The 17,415-nt window shown below is 35.0% G+C and overlaps 1 protein-coding gene and 1 non-coding gene across 4 annotated transcripts in view; both read right to left on the bottom strand.

The window, feature by feature from the left end:
- Nucleotides 1-17,415, bottom strand: part of LIN52 (lin-52 DREAM MuvB core complex component) — a 157,837-nt gene that overhangs the window by 117,048 nt on the left and 23,374 nt on the right. For all 3 annotated transcript variants that reach the window (XM_077123038.1, XM_077123040.1, XM_077123039.1), the window contains exons 2-5: nucleotides 14,551-14,625; nucleotides 13,346-13,383; nucleotides 10,497-10,563; nucleotides 7,328-7,411 (exon numbers count right to left, since the gene is read on the bottom strand). In XM_077123038.1, coding sequence (XP_076979153.1) covers nucleotides 7,328-7,411; nucleotides 10,497-10,563; nucleotides 13,346-13,383; nucleotides 14,551-14,625 — 264 coding nt within the window. The remainder of the gene's footprint in view (nucleotides 1-7,327; nucleotides 7,412-10,496; nucleotides 10,564-13,345; nucleotides 13,384-14,550; nucleotides 14,626-17,415) is intronic.
- On the bottom strand, nucleotides 11,158-11,228 carry TRNAD-GUC (transfer RNA aspartic acid (anticodon GUC)). The gene has a single exon. It is a non-coding gene; the product is annotated as a tRNA-Asp (tRNA).

Here is a 17,415-nt window from a genome sequence, read left to right as displayed (position 1 = left end):
AAAAAATAGATAAATGGGACATCAAAATTAAAAATGTGTGTGTTTCAAGGACATCATAAAAAAATGAAAAGACTGGCCACAGAATGGGGGAAATTTTTATAAATTATATATATGATAAGTGATCTGTATCTAGAATATATAAAGAAATCTTACAATTCAAAAATAAAAACACAAATAATTTAATATAAAAATGGGCAAAGGATCTAAATAGACATTTCTCCAAAGAAGATACAGAACTGGCCAATAAGCACATGAAAAGACATTCAATATCATTAGACATTAAGGAAATGCAAATCAAAACCACATTGAAATACTACTTCACACTCACTAGGATGGCTATAATCAAAAAGAGGGATAATGACAAGTACTGGCAAGGGTGTAGAGAAATTGAAATTCTCATACACTGGTGGGATTATAAAAAGGAGTCACTATGGAAAATAGTCTGTCTGTTCTTCAAAAGTTACCATATGACCCAGCAATTCCACTCTTAGGTATATATCCAAAATAACTGAAAACATACAACCATGTGACAACTTGTACACAAATGTTCATAGCAGCATTATTCATAATATCCCAGAAGTGGAAACAATGCAAATTGGGTGAATGGATAAGTAAAATGTGGTATATCTAGACAATGGAATATTATTCAGCCACAAAAGGGGAATGAAGTACAGGGTTTCTTTTTGCAGTAATGAAAATGTTTTAAAATTGAGTGTGGTGATGTATGCATAACCCTGTGAATATACTAAAAATTACTGAATTGTTCACTATAAATAGGTGAACTGTGGGGTATGTAAATTATATCTTAATAAAGTTATTTTTAAAAAGTAAAAGAAAAAGAACAAATGCATCATAGTCCCAAGCTTTAACACTAGTTTCAAATTACTTGATCCTCTCGATTCCCAAATTCACAGTCCATTTAAAAATATTTTTAATACAACAAATAAGCAGGTCTAATGTGAGATTACTAATAGGATTGTAGCCTCCAGAGAGAAGAAGAAAAAATGAGAAAAAGGTAAAAATTGCTGAGAATCAGTAGTCATATGATTCATGATAGTTCAATGGGTCTTAGGGAAAAAGCAAGCAATGTACAATTTGCAACTTACAGAATTAAATTAAGATCATGTCCAGATTATAACAGTGATGGAGTAAAGTTAGAGTTGAAGATAAAACCAAGTCATTATCAACAAGCCATTATCAATCACTTATTATCCACTGTTATAAGAGCAGAAATTTCAGATATTATAAGACCTTCAAATGTTACTTCTCATTACTAAAATACCAATTACCCAGAAAGGAACAATTTCCAGATGTTTCAACCTTTTTAAATTTTATGTCAATGGACCTTTTAAGAAAAATTCTCATTGCTTTCTGAAAACATTAACAGCTGATCACTCACTTAGTCACCAAATATATACTCAAATTTCCTATACGCTAGGTACTCTATAGGCTACAAAAGCAGTCCCAAAATATGATTTTTATTTTAAAGAGTCACAATCAAATGGAAGGATAAGACACATGCCAAAAATCTCTAAAAAATGGTAACGTGCCACACACTTTACAAACAAATGGAGCGAACAAACTGTTTTAGAAGCAATTCGGAAGGCCAATAGAGATTCACTTTTGTGTAGCAGGGATAAAAAGGAAAGGCTGATGAAAGAGGTATTCTCTGTGTTGAGTATTAAGGGGTAAATATTCCAATATTAGAATGCCTCATGGAGGACACTGTGAGAAAAAGGAATAGCACAAACAGAACTAAGAACTTGGGGAAGTGTGCTTATATTCCAGGAAGAGCAAATATTTCAAATAAGGACAGTGGATGGTGTTTTGGCAGGGGTGAAATGACTAAAAAAAATGCAAGAGAGTAGACCATGCTAAGAAGTTTGAATTTTATCATATGGACTATGAAGATCTACCAACAGCTTATGAGCAAAGAGCTAAAGCAAGCAAATAACACTTTAGAAAAATTAATATGGCAGTGATAAACCAGATATACCGTAAGGTCAATTAGAAAGTGACTACATAATTCCAATAAAAGAGGAAGGACACTGAACTCAGGGAGAAGTAAAAGAAATGGAATTCTTTATACAGTAAAACAATTTTATAATTTTTTCAATTTCTATATATATTATGGAAATTTCATATAAATTAACCATCCAAATCAAGTCAAGGGACCGAGATCATCTGAGAGGCTATAAATGCTTACAAGAATCAAGTTATTGCATTCCTAAATCTGTACACTAAAAGAGTTATCTGAAGCATAATCATGTACCAAACCAAAGGATAGGATTCATCTTCCAAAAGATACAATCTAGTTACCATCAGCCCTAGAAGATTCACATTATTTCTATAATAACATTTAACAATGCTCTTGGGAAGTGACTAACAATCATGTTTTGAGGACAAATATTTTTTGCATTTTTTTCTTTCCATCATCCTTATCAGTGCAGATATTTGCATGAAAACAGGAGCACTGGTCCTTGGGGATTCATCAGCTCCTACTGCTTATTTTTCATCCATGTCATCCCCTCAATTAATGCAGGAAAGAGGATTGAGACATCAAAATACCAGATTAGGGTGTCAAGCAAAAGCCAACCCCTAGAGTAGATGAATAATCTGTAAAGAACAATACACAAAAAAGATCTTGCTTTTATGCGAATATACCATAGCACTAAAACAAAGAGAGACTCTATCCAGGAAGCCCAATATACCTCTATATGATTCTTCTCAATTCTAAATTTAAAAACTGTTCTCTATAGGTTAGCTAAATTCTCTACAATCAGGGAAAATAATAATTACAAAGCACTAGTTCAGAAGTTATTTGGGCTGAACTTTCAACTGGAAAATAATTTTGAAAAATCTCAGCTGTGTTCACAGGACTCATCTGGTGAGCCTGCATTTCTTTTGCTGAGTATTGATTCAATGGATAAGGTAGCTGGGTTAGGTGACTTCAAATCCCCCCTCCCAAAGCCTTAGGTGTTCAGACATACAAACATTTAGCAGTATGGATTAAAACAAAACAAAACACAAAACCAAGTTTTTGAGTCTGTGAAAACCCATTAAAACAGATTTTATTGATGCTTAGGGAACTGACTTACTATTCTGAAAATGGATAAAGAATCATTTAAGCTGCTTTTCCAGTAGGAACAATGATCAAGGTAACCAAATAGCTGATGAGATAAAGTCATTTAAAGAAAAATCTAGCCAATAAGAAGGAATGAGAAAATTAGAAATATCACCATTTTATAAACTCCAATAAAATAATGGATATAGGCAGTGATCAAAAACCTGGATAGTGGCTTAAAAACCTGGATATAAGGTTGATAGAGAACTTTAGAATGAATAGGTTAATCTGACAATACCTTTACTAACTAATTAACATCAAAAAACGAGAAACAAGCCAACATGACGTATCTTCTGATGGATGTATACAATACCATTTGTGAAATATTCTTGCCAAAAAAAATAAGTAAATAAAACTTGTACCTGAGCAAACCTCTAGATCTAACTACTAAGAAATAAGGAAAACAGGAACAGGTTAAGTTCTACCATAGGGATATAATCAACAAAATCCAGAATGTTGGAAACTCTACAGAACAAATGACAAGGTTTAATAAATGCCAAGAGAAAATAAAAGGGAGGTGGAACTATTACTATTTCTATTAAAAGAAACAAGTCACATATCAATCTAATGCAATGTTTAAATCTTCTTTAGATTCTGATTCAAATAAACCACTTATTTAAAGACAATTCTGAGTAAATCAGGGAAATTTGAAACCTGACTGGATATTTGAAGATATCAAGCCAGTTTGTTAAAATTGTTTAGGGTACAATAATAGAATTGTGGTTATATTGAGAGAGAGAGTGCAAGCACTCTTGCCTTTTGGAAATACATCTGAAAGTATTTGGAGATGACAGGATATGATGTCTGGGATCTGCTTTAAAATAATTGTGGGAAACTGGCACCGGTGAAGCAAGATGTTGGCCATATGTTGATTATTGAAGGTGGGCTGTGGGTGCATATTCTATACTTTCTAGTTTGGCATGTTTAAAATTTTCCATAATAAAACATGGAAAAAAAATACTTTATTACCTTTCTCAGTAGGAAGGCACAAAGAAAAAAAAACAGAGGGAACACAGTAAGTTCAGCTACAGGTGACTAGAGATAATATTGTTAATAAATACATTTGGTATTTCTGGCATAATAAGCATAAAATTTATTTTATTTAAAAAACTGACTAGAGAGATTAAGTATTGACATGTATTTATTAGCCAAACCTAGAAACTGAATCAAGGAGTTCTTTAACATATAAGCCTATAATACATCCTCACACTTGTGAATTTAGTGTTTACACATTTGCCTTTTCATTATAAACCCTAGAGGTAACATGATAAACTGTAATAGTAACTTGCCAAGGTATAAACTTTAATCTCCAGAAATAAATGACCACTATACACAGGAGAGTTAGGTAACAGTGAATGATCCGAGCTGACCACCTAGCATCCATATCTCAAAGCAGCTTGTTGTTCTCTACTTTTTTATTAATAAAGTAATTTAAAAATGTCTTTTTGGTAAAAGAAAGCCAACTGCGGGTGACAGCAATGGAAGTAAAGAAAAAATAAAGAGAATTAAGGAAGTGATGACTACTAGTCAAAAATTAGGAGTTTTTCTAGGAATGCCTAGAGTGTACAATGATGGTGACTAAATGTACAAATTAAAAAATGTTTTTTGCATGAGGAAGAACAAAGGAATGTCAATATTGCAAGGTGTTGAAAATAGATGGCAATTCATATTCTGAAACTTTAACTTATGTGTAAGACTAAAGCAAAAAATGTTTATTTGGGACAAAATTTATATTTTGACTAGTACATTTCCTAATACAACTTATATGGACAGTTTAATTGAACATGGTAAGTACATGGAACCTTGACTAAGGCATGAGATTTTGCAGGGTTGTCTAGAGTGATGCCCCGATAAATCCCAGAGTGATTTGAACAGTGAATAAAAAAGTATTTGCAAAGTCCCCTTAGGGGAATGGCAAGAAAGGGAGAAAATTCAACGTCCTCATTTGGAGAATCCCTGATATTCTCGCAAGCAGTGGGGACAACAAAATCAATAGGCTGAGCCCTCAGTCTTGGAGTTTGTTCATATGAAACTTATCCCCACAAAGGATACACTAAGCTTACTCAAAATTAGGCTTAAGAGTCACCCCCAGAGAATCTCTTTTGTTGCTCAGATGTGACCTATTTCTCAGCCAACCTGGCAAGCAAACTCACTGCCCTCCCCTTCTCTGCATGGGACATGACTCCCAGGGTTGTAAACCTCCCTGGCAATGTGGGACAGATATCCTATAATGAGCTGGGACTCAGCATCAAGGGATTGGGAAAATCTTCTCAATCGAAAGTGGGGAGAGAAATGAGACAAAATAAAGTGTCAGTGGCTGAGAGATTTCAAATAGAGTTGAGAGGTTATCCTGGAGTTTATTCTTACGTATTTTATAGATATCCCCTTTTTAGTTTAAGATGTATTAGAGAGGCTACAGGGAAGCGCCTGAAACTGTAGAGCTCTGTTCCAGTAGTCATGTTTCTTGAAGGTGATTGTATAATGATACAGCTTTTGCAATGTGACTGTGTGATTGTGAAAACCTTGTGTCTGATGTTCCTTTTATCTACAACACTGACAGATGAGCAAAAAATATGGATTAAAAATAAATAAATAATAGGGGGAGCAAATGTTAAAATAAATTGAGAAGATTAAAATACTAGTGAAAATGAAAGGAAGTGGTAAGGGGTATAGGAAAAAAATAGGGGGACAAAGGTTAAAATCTATTAAGTAGATGGAAATACTAGTGGTCAATGAGAGGGATGGTTAAAGGGTATGGTATGTGTGAGTTTTTTCTTTTCTCTTTTTATTTCTTTTTCTGAAGTAATGCAAATGTTCTAAAAAATGATCATGGTGATGAATATACTACTATGTGATGATATTGTGAGCCACTGATTATACACCATACACGGAATGTTCGTATGTTAAGAATGTTCATGCTTGTATGCTGTTTTTGGTTTGATAATACAAAAAAATTAAATTAAAAAAAATTAGGAGTTTTAGATTAAACTTTAGAGTGAAATGTTAATTTGGCAACAAATTAACAATCTGAACAAGTCATTAATGCTCAGTGAAGAGACAAAATAGTTCATGAAACTGTTTTTGGGATTGCAACACTCGGCAAAAATTTACATTTTTGAAGAAAATTTTAAACTACAGCAGTACTCTCTTAATTGAGGATTTAAGAAGTTCTCAGGATGTACTTCTTGCTAACAAGGTTCTAACTAACCACTGTATTTATGTTGAATGAGTTATTATGAGTACCTCTTCTTTCAATTACAGGGTGAGAATTTCCTAAAATTTCTTTTCCAGTTTTATAACGAATACAGTATGGGAAGAAATACAATTTATAAATAAATAATTTTAAACTTAAGAATGGAGATCAGAAAGACATAAATGAGAAAATTTAAAGTATTGCCATTGTAGTACTAAAGTAATACAAAAAGTACTTAAAGTATTGGTGTTTCCTATATCCCTTCCATTTGGTAACCAATCTTTCCTCATTCCATGCAACTTGGGTAAGGCTGACCCTTCCACTATGCATTTGCACCCAGGGGTGAACTCAGAACTGAGGCCTGGCCCATCAGAGCACTTCATGTTACCTGGCTAAAGGACTGGTTCAATGATAGGAATGTGCACCAAGACAGAAAAGTCAGAGTCCTCTCCAGGACCTTCTTTTAAGAATTTATGGAAAAGAAGCTCTTTCTTCATTTGGGATCACAAAGTTTAAAGACACATAAACTGGATTCCGTTTTGTCCACCCTTCCCAGTTACTTGGAAAAAGCCATCTGTTTAGCAGAGTAAGACAAATGCATGTGTGAGGCAGGGCCTTGAGACGCAAAACAAAACCAAGAGCAAGAGCACATCCCCAAAATGTCATGGAGGGTCATGGAACTAGATATCCTCAAAACTATTTCTACCCTTGAACTTTTGAGTTATGCGAACAATAAAGTGCCTTTTTCACTTATGCTATTTTGAAATAATGTTCTGTCTCTTAAAAGTGAAAGAGTTCCCATAGAGTTTTACTGTTCAGAGAAATATAATTTATCCAGTAAATCCAGTAATTATTCCAGCACACTCCGTCATAAAAGGTACATTTTAGATTACGTTGACTTATCTTTAGAACATGTATCTTTCCCCTAACAAAGATATTTTCTAAATTACAACTAGAATTCATCATGGAAAACACATGTAAGTCTGAATAAATGCGATCTGGGTACTCACACTCATCCAGCCCCAGCTGATAGGCCAGGTTCTGTAGCCCTCGTACCTTCTCCATCAAATTAGCTGTGGTGAGGCTGCCCAGTTCTGAAACAGAATAGTTTATTTCAATGCCATTTCTTTACACTGGTCTCTAGTAACAACTCATTAGGGATAAGAATTCTTGCTATACAGTCTCACCACCCTCCCCCTCTCTGTATGGGACATGACTCCCAGGGATGTGGACCTTCCTGGCAACGTGGGACAGAGAGCCTGCAAGAAGCTGAGACTCAGCATCAAGGGATTGAGAAAAACACTAGAATGAGCTGAGAATTAACATCAAGGGATTGAGAGAACCTTCTCGACCAAAAGGGGGAAGAGTGAAATGAGACTAAGCTGAGAGATTCCAAACCGAGTGGAGAGGTTATCCTGGAGGTTATTCTTACGCATTAAGTAGATATCACCTTGTTGTTCAAGATGTAGTGGAGAGGCTGGAGGGAAGTGCCTGAAAATGTAGAGCTGTGTTCCAGTAGCCATGTTTCTTGATGATGACTATATAATGGTATAGCTTTCACAATGTGACTGTGTGATTGTGAAAACCTTGTGTCTGATGTTCCTTTTATCTACCATATCAACAGACGAGTAGAACATATGGAATAAAAATAAATAATGGGGGAACAAATGTTAAAATAAATTTAGTTTGAAATGCTAGTGATAAATGAAAGCGAGGGGTAAGGGGTATGGTATGTATAATCTTTTTTTTTCTGTTATCATTTTATTTCTTTTTCTGTTGTCTTTTTATTTCTTTTTCTAAATTGATGCAAATGTTCTAAGAAATGATGAATATGCAACTATGTGATGATATTAAGAATTACTGATTATATATGTAGAATGGAATGATACGTTAATGTTTTTGTTTGTTGTTAATTTTTTTAATTAATAAGTAAAAATAAAAATAAAAATAAAAAAATAAAAAAAAGAACCCTTGCTATAAAAGTTTTCAGGCTATTTTCCTTAATTCCTAATGAAAAAGTTGATAATGGATCCATATCTCTTCTTCCCCAATTTTTCCCCCATAAAACAAATCTGAATTTTTCAACTATTGTGAAATGCCGCAGAAAAGTTTACCCACTTGATGAGAAAAATTAGCAAAAATACAATAGTAAACTAAGTGGTTTTTTTTCTTAAGGATCCTTTAATAACATTTGTTTTCATAATCCTTCTTTTGCCTTTCCTACTAAATGAATAAGCCATTAAAATATGAAACTTTGCAATATGACATAGCTTGAGAAAGCCTTGTGAACAGATATCTATCTTGCAAAGCAGATGTTGTCTCCATTGTCATTTATAAGTCCTCATTATTCTAATAAACAATAAAATAAACACTTACTGATATTTATTTCCCTAAATTCAGAAAACATGGACTAAATAGAAATCCTAATTTTCCTTTCAAATCAAATTACTATTGAATTTTTTAAGTTCACCAGTCAAAAAAGACAGTGTACTTAAAAAAAAATCATAACTTTCCCAGATTTCATTTAAAGAACACTGAAGAATTCCTTTTAGGTTTAAAGCACAGATTGATTTACATGGAACACAGACTATGATCCCTTCCTAAAAATTTAAAGTTTTTTAGAAAATGTATACTGATGGGATGTGATACAAATGTCTATTTGGAATATTAGAACAATGAACCCAAAATGTCCTTGAGACTTAATTTTTTCCCTGGTTGACTAAGGGAATTTAAGCATCGGCATTTATGTATTTCATGCAGAACAATGAATTACTTCTGAAATCAGATAAAGGTGTTTTTTTCCTCCCACTTATCATGTTACAGTTATTATCTATATCTGGCATAAGTAGACCTTCTTGATCTGTTCAGCTCCTTAAGTAGCTCAAGAATCCCAGGCTTTTACCTTAATTTCAGTCCAATTACTTCACAACTATCATGAATCTTATCACCAGGAAGATGATAAATAAATAAAGCAGAGCAAATATCAAGGGAAATTAATGTTTTTTAATTTAAATTTCCACTTTGTGATTGGCTTCCAAATCATTTATCAAACAACCATGTTCACTACTTACAGTATTCTTAATGGAAGAAATTGATGGGCTAGAAAGAAATAAAAAATGGGTCTTAACCCACTAAAGGGGTTGTCATTTAACAGTCCTGACAATAATTTATGGCAGTAAATCCTAAATAAGGCACTTGCACTGTTATGGAAAGAGAACCAGTATTAAAATAAAAGATGAGACTTAACTCTTTCTAACAAAGCTTGCTTAATAATTAAGTCAGCCTCTGAACTTTGATCATCATCTCTAACTCACAGGACCTTTATGAGAATTAAATGAAAAAACTTATGTGAAAACTTTTTGTGAACTGTAAAGCAACAAACAAAACAAAGTTCACATTAAATAATTTTGTGATGGAAGAAATCACTATGACCAAGTCTTTAATTGCAGGATTTCTACACACGGTAAAAGTAAAGAAAGATATTCCAGACGTGAAGAACTATGAATGAGAAAGACTAAATGGGCAGCTTCACTAAAACCAAAACCTATTCGCAGTGACAGAAAAACTGGAAGGGCAGTTGTAGAGAAGCATGGATGTTAGGTTAAAAGTTAGAGGTCATCAGTACCACTTACTGTGCTGGTTTGAAGCTGCTGTGTACCTGGGAAAAGCCATGTTCTTTCAATCCTAATCCACATTTGTGGGGGCAGACCTATTATTTAGGGTAGGAGCATTGGTTCAATTGTTTCAGTGGAGATGTGACCCACCCAGTTGTGGGTGGTATCTTTTGCTTAAGTGGTTTCTATTGGAGATGTATTTCCACCCATTCAAGGTGGGTCTTAATCTGTTTACTGGAGTCCTTTTAAGAGGGAAGTATTTTGGAAAAAGCTGGAGAACCGACTCAGACTAAAGATGTCCAGAGATACAGAAAGAAAATGTCCCCAGGAAAGCTGTTGAAACCAGAAGCCAAAGGACCAGCAGATGCCAGCCACATGTCTTCCCAGCTGACAGATGTGTTCTGGGCACCATCAGTCTTTTCTTGAGTCAAGGTATCTTTATCTGACTGCCTTAGTTTGGACATTTTTATGGCCTTAGAACTGTAAACTTATGACTTAACAAATACCCTTTATAAAAGCCAACCCATTTTGCATTCCAGCAGCATTACCAAACTGAAACACTAACCTTTCAACATGTCGATGTCATCACGTTCTATTTCAGCCATCCATTTGGGTGGAGAGCTAGTGATAGGCTGTCAGAAAATAATAATACATCCATTCAAATACATACAAAGTATGAAGAGATCCTACTCTTCTTTCTTTAAGAAAGTAACTTGTCACACAGCCTTCAGGTTGTTTGAAAATACTGGAAAATTATCATTTCGAAAACCCAAATTTCTCATCTTTAAAGTTGGGCTCAGAGACAGGATCTTGGAAGAACTGTTATACTGATATAACTATTATATGGCAATGAAAGCAATTACTTGAAATTTAGCTCTGGCAAAAGACCCAAACTGCTCTGTTTGAAACAAAGATCAGTAAGTGATATTCTCTTGCACAGTAGAAGATTCAAAGAAGAGTCTGAATGCTTACATTACTTGTTATTTAATAGTTTTAAGAATTTAGAAAATTTTAGAATTTTAAGTTATCTTCTTATTTCTCATAGTGAACTTATAAAATATGAAAGAGAGACCATTCTTAGAAATGCTGTATTTTTTCTTTTTTTGTATGCTGTAGGGCAGGGTCACATTTCAATCTGTTTCCATGAGAGTATTCCGCTATTGCAGCACTACTGGTTGAATTTTTGTTTGCTTGCTTTTGCTATATCTTGTTTGTTTGTTTTGAAGTGCATGGGCCAGGAATCGAACCTGGATCTCCCGCATGACAGGCAAGAATTCTACCACTGAACCACCCTTACACCCCCTGAGAGTCCACTCTTAGAATAACTGGATCAGCAGTTTTCAATCCCAGTTGTACTTCAGAATCACCCATGTAAATTAAAAAAACAACAATACAAATGCCCTGGTCACACCGCAGATAAACTGAATTAGAATATAAAGGCTGGGGAAGGGCCACTGGATAGAATAAAGCAAGGGATTCCATATACATGTTTTAGAAACTCCACAGCTGCACACTAATGATTCTGGTGTACAGGTAAGATTAGAGTTGAGAAACATTACTTTAGCTTTGAACTCTTTTTCTTTCTTTAAAAATAACATTTATTCAGGACTATGTGACAAGAAAAACACTTAACATACTTTATGTCATTTAATTTCCAAACCAATCATAAGAAGTAGGTACTATTAACCCCATCTTACAAGTGGAAAAAAAAAACCTGAAGTATAGGGAGATACAAATCACTTGCTTCAGGTCACAGTTAGTGGAACCAGGATTCAATACTCAAGTAGTCTGAGGCCAGAGACGGCTAGTCTATAGCTTCCCTTAGAAGGTCCTATATTAAATACACCATTTGTACCTCTAGTAGGGAAACAGATTATACCAGAAAATCTTAATCTGGGGGTCTGGGGTGGCCTTGAACCCTAGAAAATAAACTCAAAATAATATGTATGTGCGGATTTCGGGGAAAAAGGTCTAGATACTTAAACAGATTTTCCAGACACCACATTCTAAAAGTTAAAAAAATTTATATTTGAAACAAAATATTTAGTTATAATCAAATATAATTAACTCAACTGAAAACTAAGTTGGAATAAGAATAGAGGAAAATTAATCAGGCCCTGACTACTAAATCTATGAGGCAAAAGAAGTAAATCTTACAATAATAGCTACCATGTATTGTTTAATATGTCCCTGGCACTATAATAAATGTTCATATTCATTATGACATTTCATACTTCTAAAAATCCTATGAGATACCCATCCAATCTTGCACTCCTCATGTGTAAGCCTCAGTGCATGAGGAAGGAGCATAGGCCAGTTTTCATACAACTCTCGCTCTTGAAAAAAATTAAAGAGGTTACAAAGTCAAACTTTTTCTGAAAAAATACTCTCATGGGACACAAAAATTACAGGTCAAGAGGGGCCTTACCGTTTACTTACCATTTAACTCAACACTTTGAACTCTAAACAATGAGTACAGATACTAAGTATACAACAAAGTACTGTAAGACATATACTATAAATCCCCAAACAGCATGCTTTAATAGGGATAGATTTTGGAATCAGTTAGAGCTGAGTTCAAATCCTGACTCTGTCGCTTATTAGGACTTAGGCAAGTAACAAAAATTTCCAAGTTTCTTTGTTAGTCAGTGCTTCTAACACTGGGTTCAAATGCTTCTAAGTAATCAGACTACTCAGACTCCAGTAATCAGAGAAATGGATTCAAAGGTTGGTTCTGCCACTTATAGCCTAAAACCTTATGCAGTTTATTTCTCCTCTGTATGTCTGTTTCCTTGTCTGTAAAGTAGGGATAATAACAGTAACCATACCTCATCCAGTTTTATGAAGATTAAATAAATTAATATATGTAAAGTGCTTAGAACAGGGCCTGGCACATGGTAAGCACTATGTAATTGTTAACTAATATTATAATCATAAATTTCTCCTGATGCCCTAGAAGAGGAAAAACTATGGTTTTAATATGTCTTCCTTCAGGTTTCTGAAGGGACACTGAGAAATTTCAACATCCTCTATAGAGGTATAAATTTAGGTCAATGCATCACACTAATGAAAAAGAAAAGCTTCAAAATCATAGTTTGGGCAAAAAGAACACTGACGATACAATAAATATTTCAACTGCCTTACCTTAAAAGCTTTCAAGCTGAGAAATGAAGTTAATAGACAAAGATCAAAATGTTAAAATAGAGCATTTGGACAGAGGAAGACAATATTATCAATTAACATGATGATTAATATAAACAGATTTCCAGGGCTGCACCTACTAAAGACTTAAGTCTTTGACATCATTCTTGAAAATAAAGAATTAAAAAAGAATTGAGCTCTTAAAGTTCAGTTTGCTCTCTAAAGAAGTAAAACTCTGGATAAACTTCATTAGGTAAGCAAGACCTTACTTACACTTTTGAAGGAAGCTGCAAATTCAGCAACACCTGGTACTAAAAAGAAAAAGAAAATTCATTCAGTAAACATTTGAGGGCCTCAGGCATAGAGGATTCAAATAAAAAAAAGAAAGCCTTGCCCTCAAGGAGCTTACAGGCTGGAAGAGGAGAGAGAGTAAGTTAATAACTATAATATTGTTAATAACTATAATATTGTTTAAGTGCTCCAAGAAAGATAAAAGGTCCACGGAAGGACAGAAAAAAAAGGGTAAATTAGACAAAGGGGGTAAGAAAAGTTTCTCAGAGAAAATGATGCCTTGGCTGAACTTTGAAGGACCAAGAATTAGATGGGTGGAAGATGAGTAGACACAATAACCCTTACCAGAAAGTTTAGTTCAAATTTCCTTTTTAGGTATGCAATTCTGTCAATTCAATTATTTATTTAAATGTCTCACAGGAATAGCAAATTTAAAAGGCAGAAAAATAAAAATTAGATACTTAAAATAAAAGGTTCAATTTCACTAATAAAGAAATGTAATTAAACACAAGAAAAGATCACTAATATCCAATATTGGCTAGTATGTGAGGAAATGGGCATTTTCATATATAGTCACTCTCTTCCATGTACATAAAAGTATATGTGGAAAATATTCATTACTAAATTGTTTGTAAAATCAAAAGTAAAATGTAACTTAGATTTCCAAATAGGGTATGAATATATAAACTATAGGACATCAATATAGTGAAATCCTATACAACCCGTTTAAAAGAATGAATAGGTCTATACATACCAACATGGGAAGATCCATTAATAAATTACTAGGTGGTATGTAATTTAATGTAATAAATATGTTAAGCTGCAGACCATGTACATATGATCCCATCATCATACAAAAATACCTCCATATACTTAAAAATATTTATTTGCTTATCTGTATAAGCACAGACAAGTTAATATTATCTGGAATTTTTTTACACATGTAGTTTTTTTAAATGTTTTTTTTTAAAGGCTTCCTATCATTTCCTGAGTCACAATGTGTTCTAAAAAATTAAACTGCTAACAACTATTCTTATTATGGGGCCATGGAATTCAATCAGATCTCTTACCTTTGAAGTAAAATTAAAACTTTGTTACAGTTAAATGATAGCTCTTAAAAATCTCCCTCAAAGGAACACTGGATACTGGTTCCAAGGCAATTCGGATGTAAAGAAACCAAAACTTACACTGTTCTGGCCAAAGGTCTGGTGAAGCGCGGTCAAGTTTTTCAAAACTTAGCAAAGATGCTTCCAGATCAGTCCCTAGAACAAAACACCCAGATGAGTGATGAAGACGCATTTATTTATATTTTATGATATTACAATCTAAAAGAACATAACAAACTGGAACACTCACTTGGAAGTCTAGAGATTTGAATTCTATTAAATAGTGATGCTACTATACCATGATATAACACAAATAAATCATTCTCCCTCATCAAACCTTACTTTTCCAATCTCTGAAAGGGGAATGATATTTTCCTGGGGTGTTAGAAAAATGTTTATCAACAAACCCATCTGCATTTTCACTCATACTCCTGGACTTTCCTTCAGTTATAATCAATTAAGTGTCCTTGCTCCCATGAAAGATAAACTACCCTCCTTGGACTCTGATGCCATCTTCTCTTGCTTTGTCAATGATGTCATTAAATAATCTCTCTCCTGAACCATCAATTTCTATCTGGTTTACTGGATGACTCAACAGGAAGCAAGCTTGCTCTAGAATTTCTCTTCTTTAAAAAAAAACTCTCCCTTGACTCCACGACCACCTCTACCCACCCTTCACTGCAAAAGTTCCTGAGTTGTCCTTCCCTTTGTCTCCACTTCCATGCCTCAGTCTTTCTCCTGAACCTATGACAATCAGGCTTCTGTCCCTACATACTCTTGTCAAGTTCATCTGTGACCTATGTTGCTAAATCCAGGAGTCACTTCTCTATCTTATGTGACCTCTTTGCAGCATCCACACCCTGACCATTTCCTTGAAACACTCCACTCCTGTTCAACACCATTTCCCCTCTATTCTATCACTGCCACACAGTAGGTGCTAAATATTAACAACAGTTAACATTTGCTGAATACTTACTTGAACTCAGTATGTGAATCGGACGCACAAATTAGTTCATTTAATGCTATAAACAGCATTTCTTAACAGTGTTTAATGCTATAAAATAGTGGTTTTTAATATTGTGGGTAAGTCCACAGATTTTTTCTGATTTTTTCTGGAAATCTGAAAAAAGCTATGGACTCACTCTCCAGAAAAATGGACATGTATAAAAATTTTTTCAACATATGCTCTTCTCTAAATTGAATTTTTTATTAAATATTCCAAGGGAATTTCTATTGACATTATAATTGGCAAAGAACTATAACACACAGCTTTAATTAAAGCACCTAACAATGAAAACAAAGAAAAGTTATGTGTAACACAACATGTCAACTTTCAAACTCCTAAGCAATGTTACTGAGAAAGCTCAACCATAGCAACAAAATTAAACTTACTGGTGGTAGAATTTGGTGGTTCCTCAAAAAAGTGAAATATAGAATTACCATTCCTAGTAATGGTAAAATCAAATACAGGGACTCAGTTACTTCCTCAAAGTATTGTTCACAAAAGCTAAAATTTGGAAATAACCTAAGTGTCCATAAATAGAAAAATGGATAGGTTCTGGGCAGATGTCGGAACAGGATAGATAGAATTCAACCCTGTTCCAAGGAACAGTTAGCGAAGGGATGGAGGGCAACTGAGACAGCAATCCCAGGGTGTAAGTCACCTGGGAGAGTCTTCTGCACCACATAGGGCGGCCCTGTTTACAAAAGCTGAGGAAATGAGAAGCAGTGAACTGGAGACCGTTCAGCTGGTACAAATAACCTAACACAGAAGGCTGGGGCCCTCAGGCGTGCATGGACAGGGAGACAGGGACTAGGAAGTAAGCCAAGCCATATTCCTTCAATGTATTACCCTCACCAGAATAGCCCCACAACCTGAAAATCACCCCACACACCAGGCACATGAACCCCATCACCTGCCCTGCCTCCTAGAACTCCAAGTGCCCCAGCTCTGCCAACTCCTCACACATGTACCTGCCCCAAAACCCCACCCCAAGCAGAAGCACACTTGTCCCAGCCCAACCCAGCTCTCCTGCAAAAGTGCAATCTCACCCCGTCCCTTCTGAGCCCTACCTCCCAGTCTCTGCCCTCTGCAGGCAGTCACCAGCACATAAAGGTTGCAGACACTTACCTTCAAACCCAGGCTATACCCGCCCACAGCCCATACAGTCATGCAACCCCAATGCACCACCCCTGAGTTCTGAACATATGTACATCGGTTTACGGCCCTCCCAGATCTGCGGGTGCCCACACTTACAAGCACCAGTGTAGCATCCCAAATCTGTGCCTAGACCTGCATTGCATCACATCACTGCACTGTTGTGCCCTAACCCGTGCTCTGCATCCTGCTCCACATTCACCCTGCAAATATAAGGCTTTAGGCTACTGAAGGAAATCAACTTCCAAAGTAAACCAATCAAGGTATTTAAATGCCACGAAGACAGGAGAAGATCACTAAGAATATCATAACGTAGACAGACATACCAAGCCTAACAACCAAATTAAAACACCAGAGGAGACACCGATGTTGGAACAGTTAATCAAAGATGTTCATGTAACTCTATTAAATAAATCAATGGGATGACTAATGACATAGAAGAAATCAAGCAGAAACTAGAAGTGCATAAAGAGGAATTTGAAAGAATAAATAGAAAAATAGCAGATATCACAAAGATTAAGAATGCTATAGATAAAATATAAAACACACTAGAGACACACAACAGCAGATTTGAAGAGGAAGAAGAAAGAATAAGCCAACTAGAGGACAGGACTACTGATTCTGAACACTCAAAAGAACAAATGTGGGTGGTACAATGGTGGCTCAGTGGCAGAACTCTTGCCTGTCATGCCAGAAACCCAGGTTCAATTTCTGGAGCCTGCCCATGCCGAAAAAAAAAAAAAAAAAACCAGCAAAGAGTGAAAAAGATGGAAAATTGAATTGGATCT

The sequence above is a fragment of the Tamandua tetradactyla genome, chromosome 12, assembly GCF_023851605.1.
Source record: "Tamandua tetradactyla isolate mTamTet1 chromosome 12, mTamTet1.pri, whole genome shotgun sequence".
NCBI classification, from domain to species: domain Eukaryota; kingdom Metazoa; phylum Chordata; class Mammalia; order Pilosa; family Myrmecophagidae; genus Tamandua; species Tamandua tetradactyla.
This window is presented reverse-complemented; position numbering and strand designations above follow the sequence as displayed.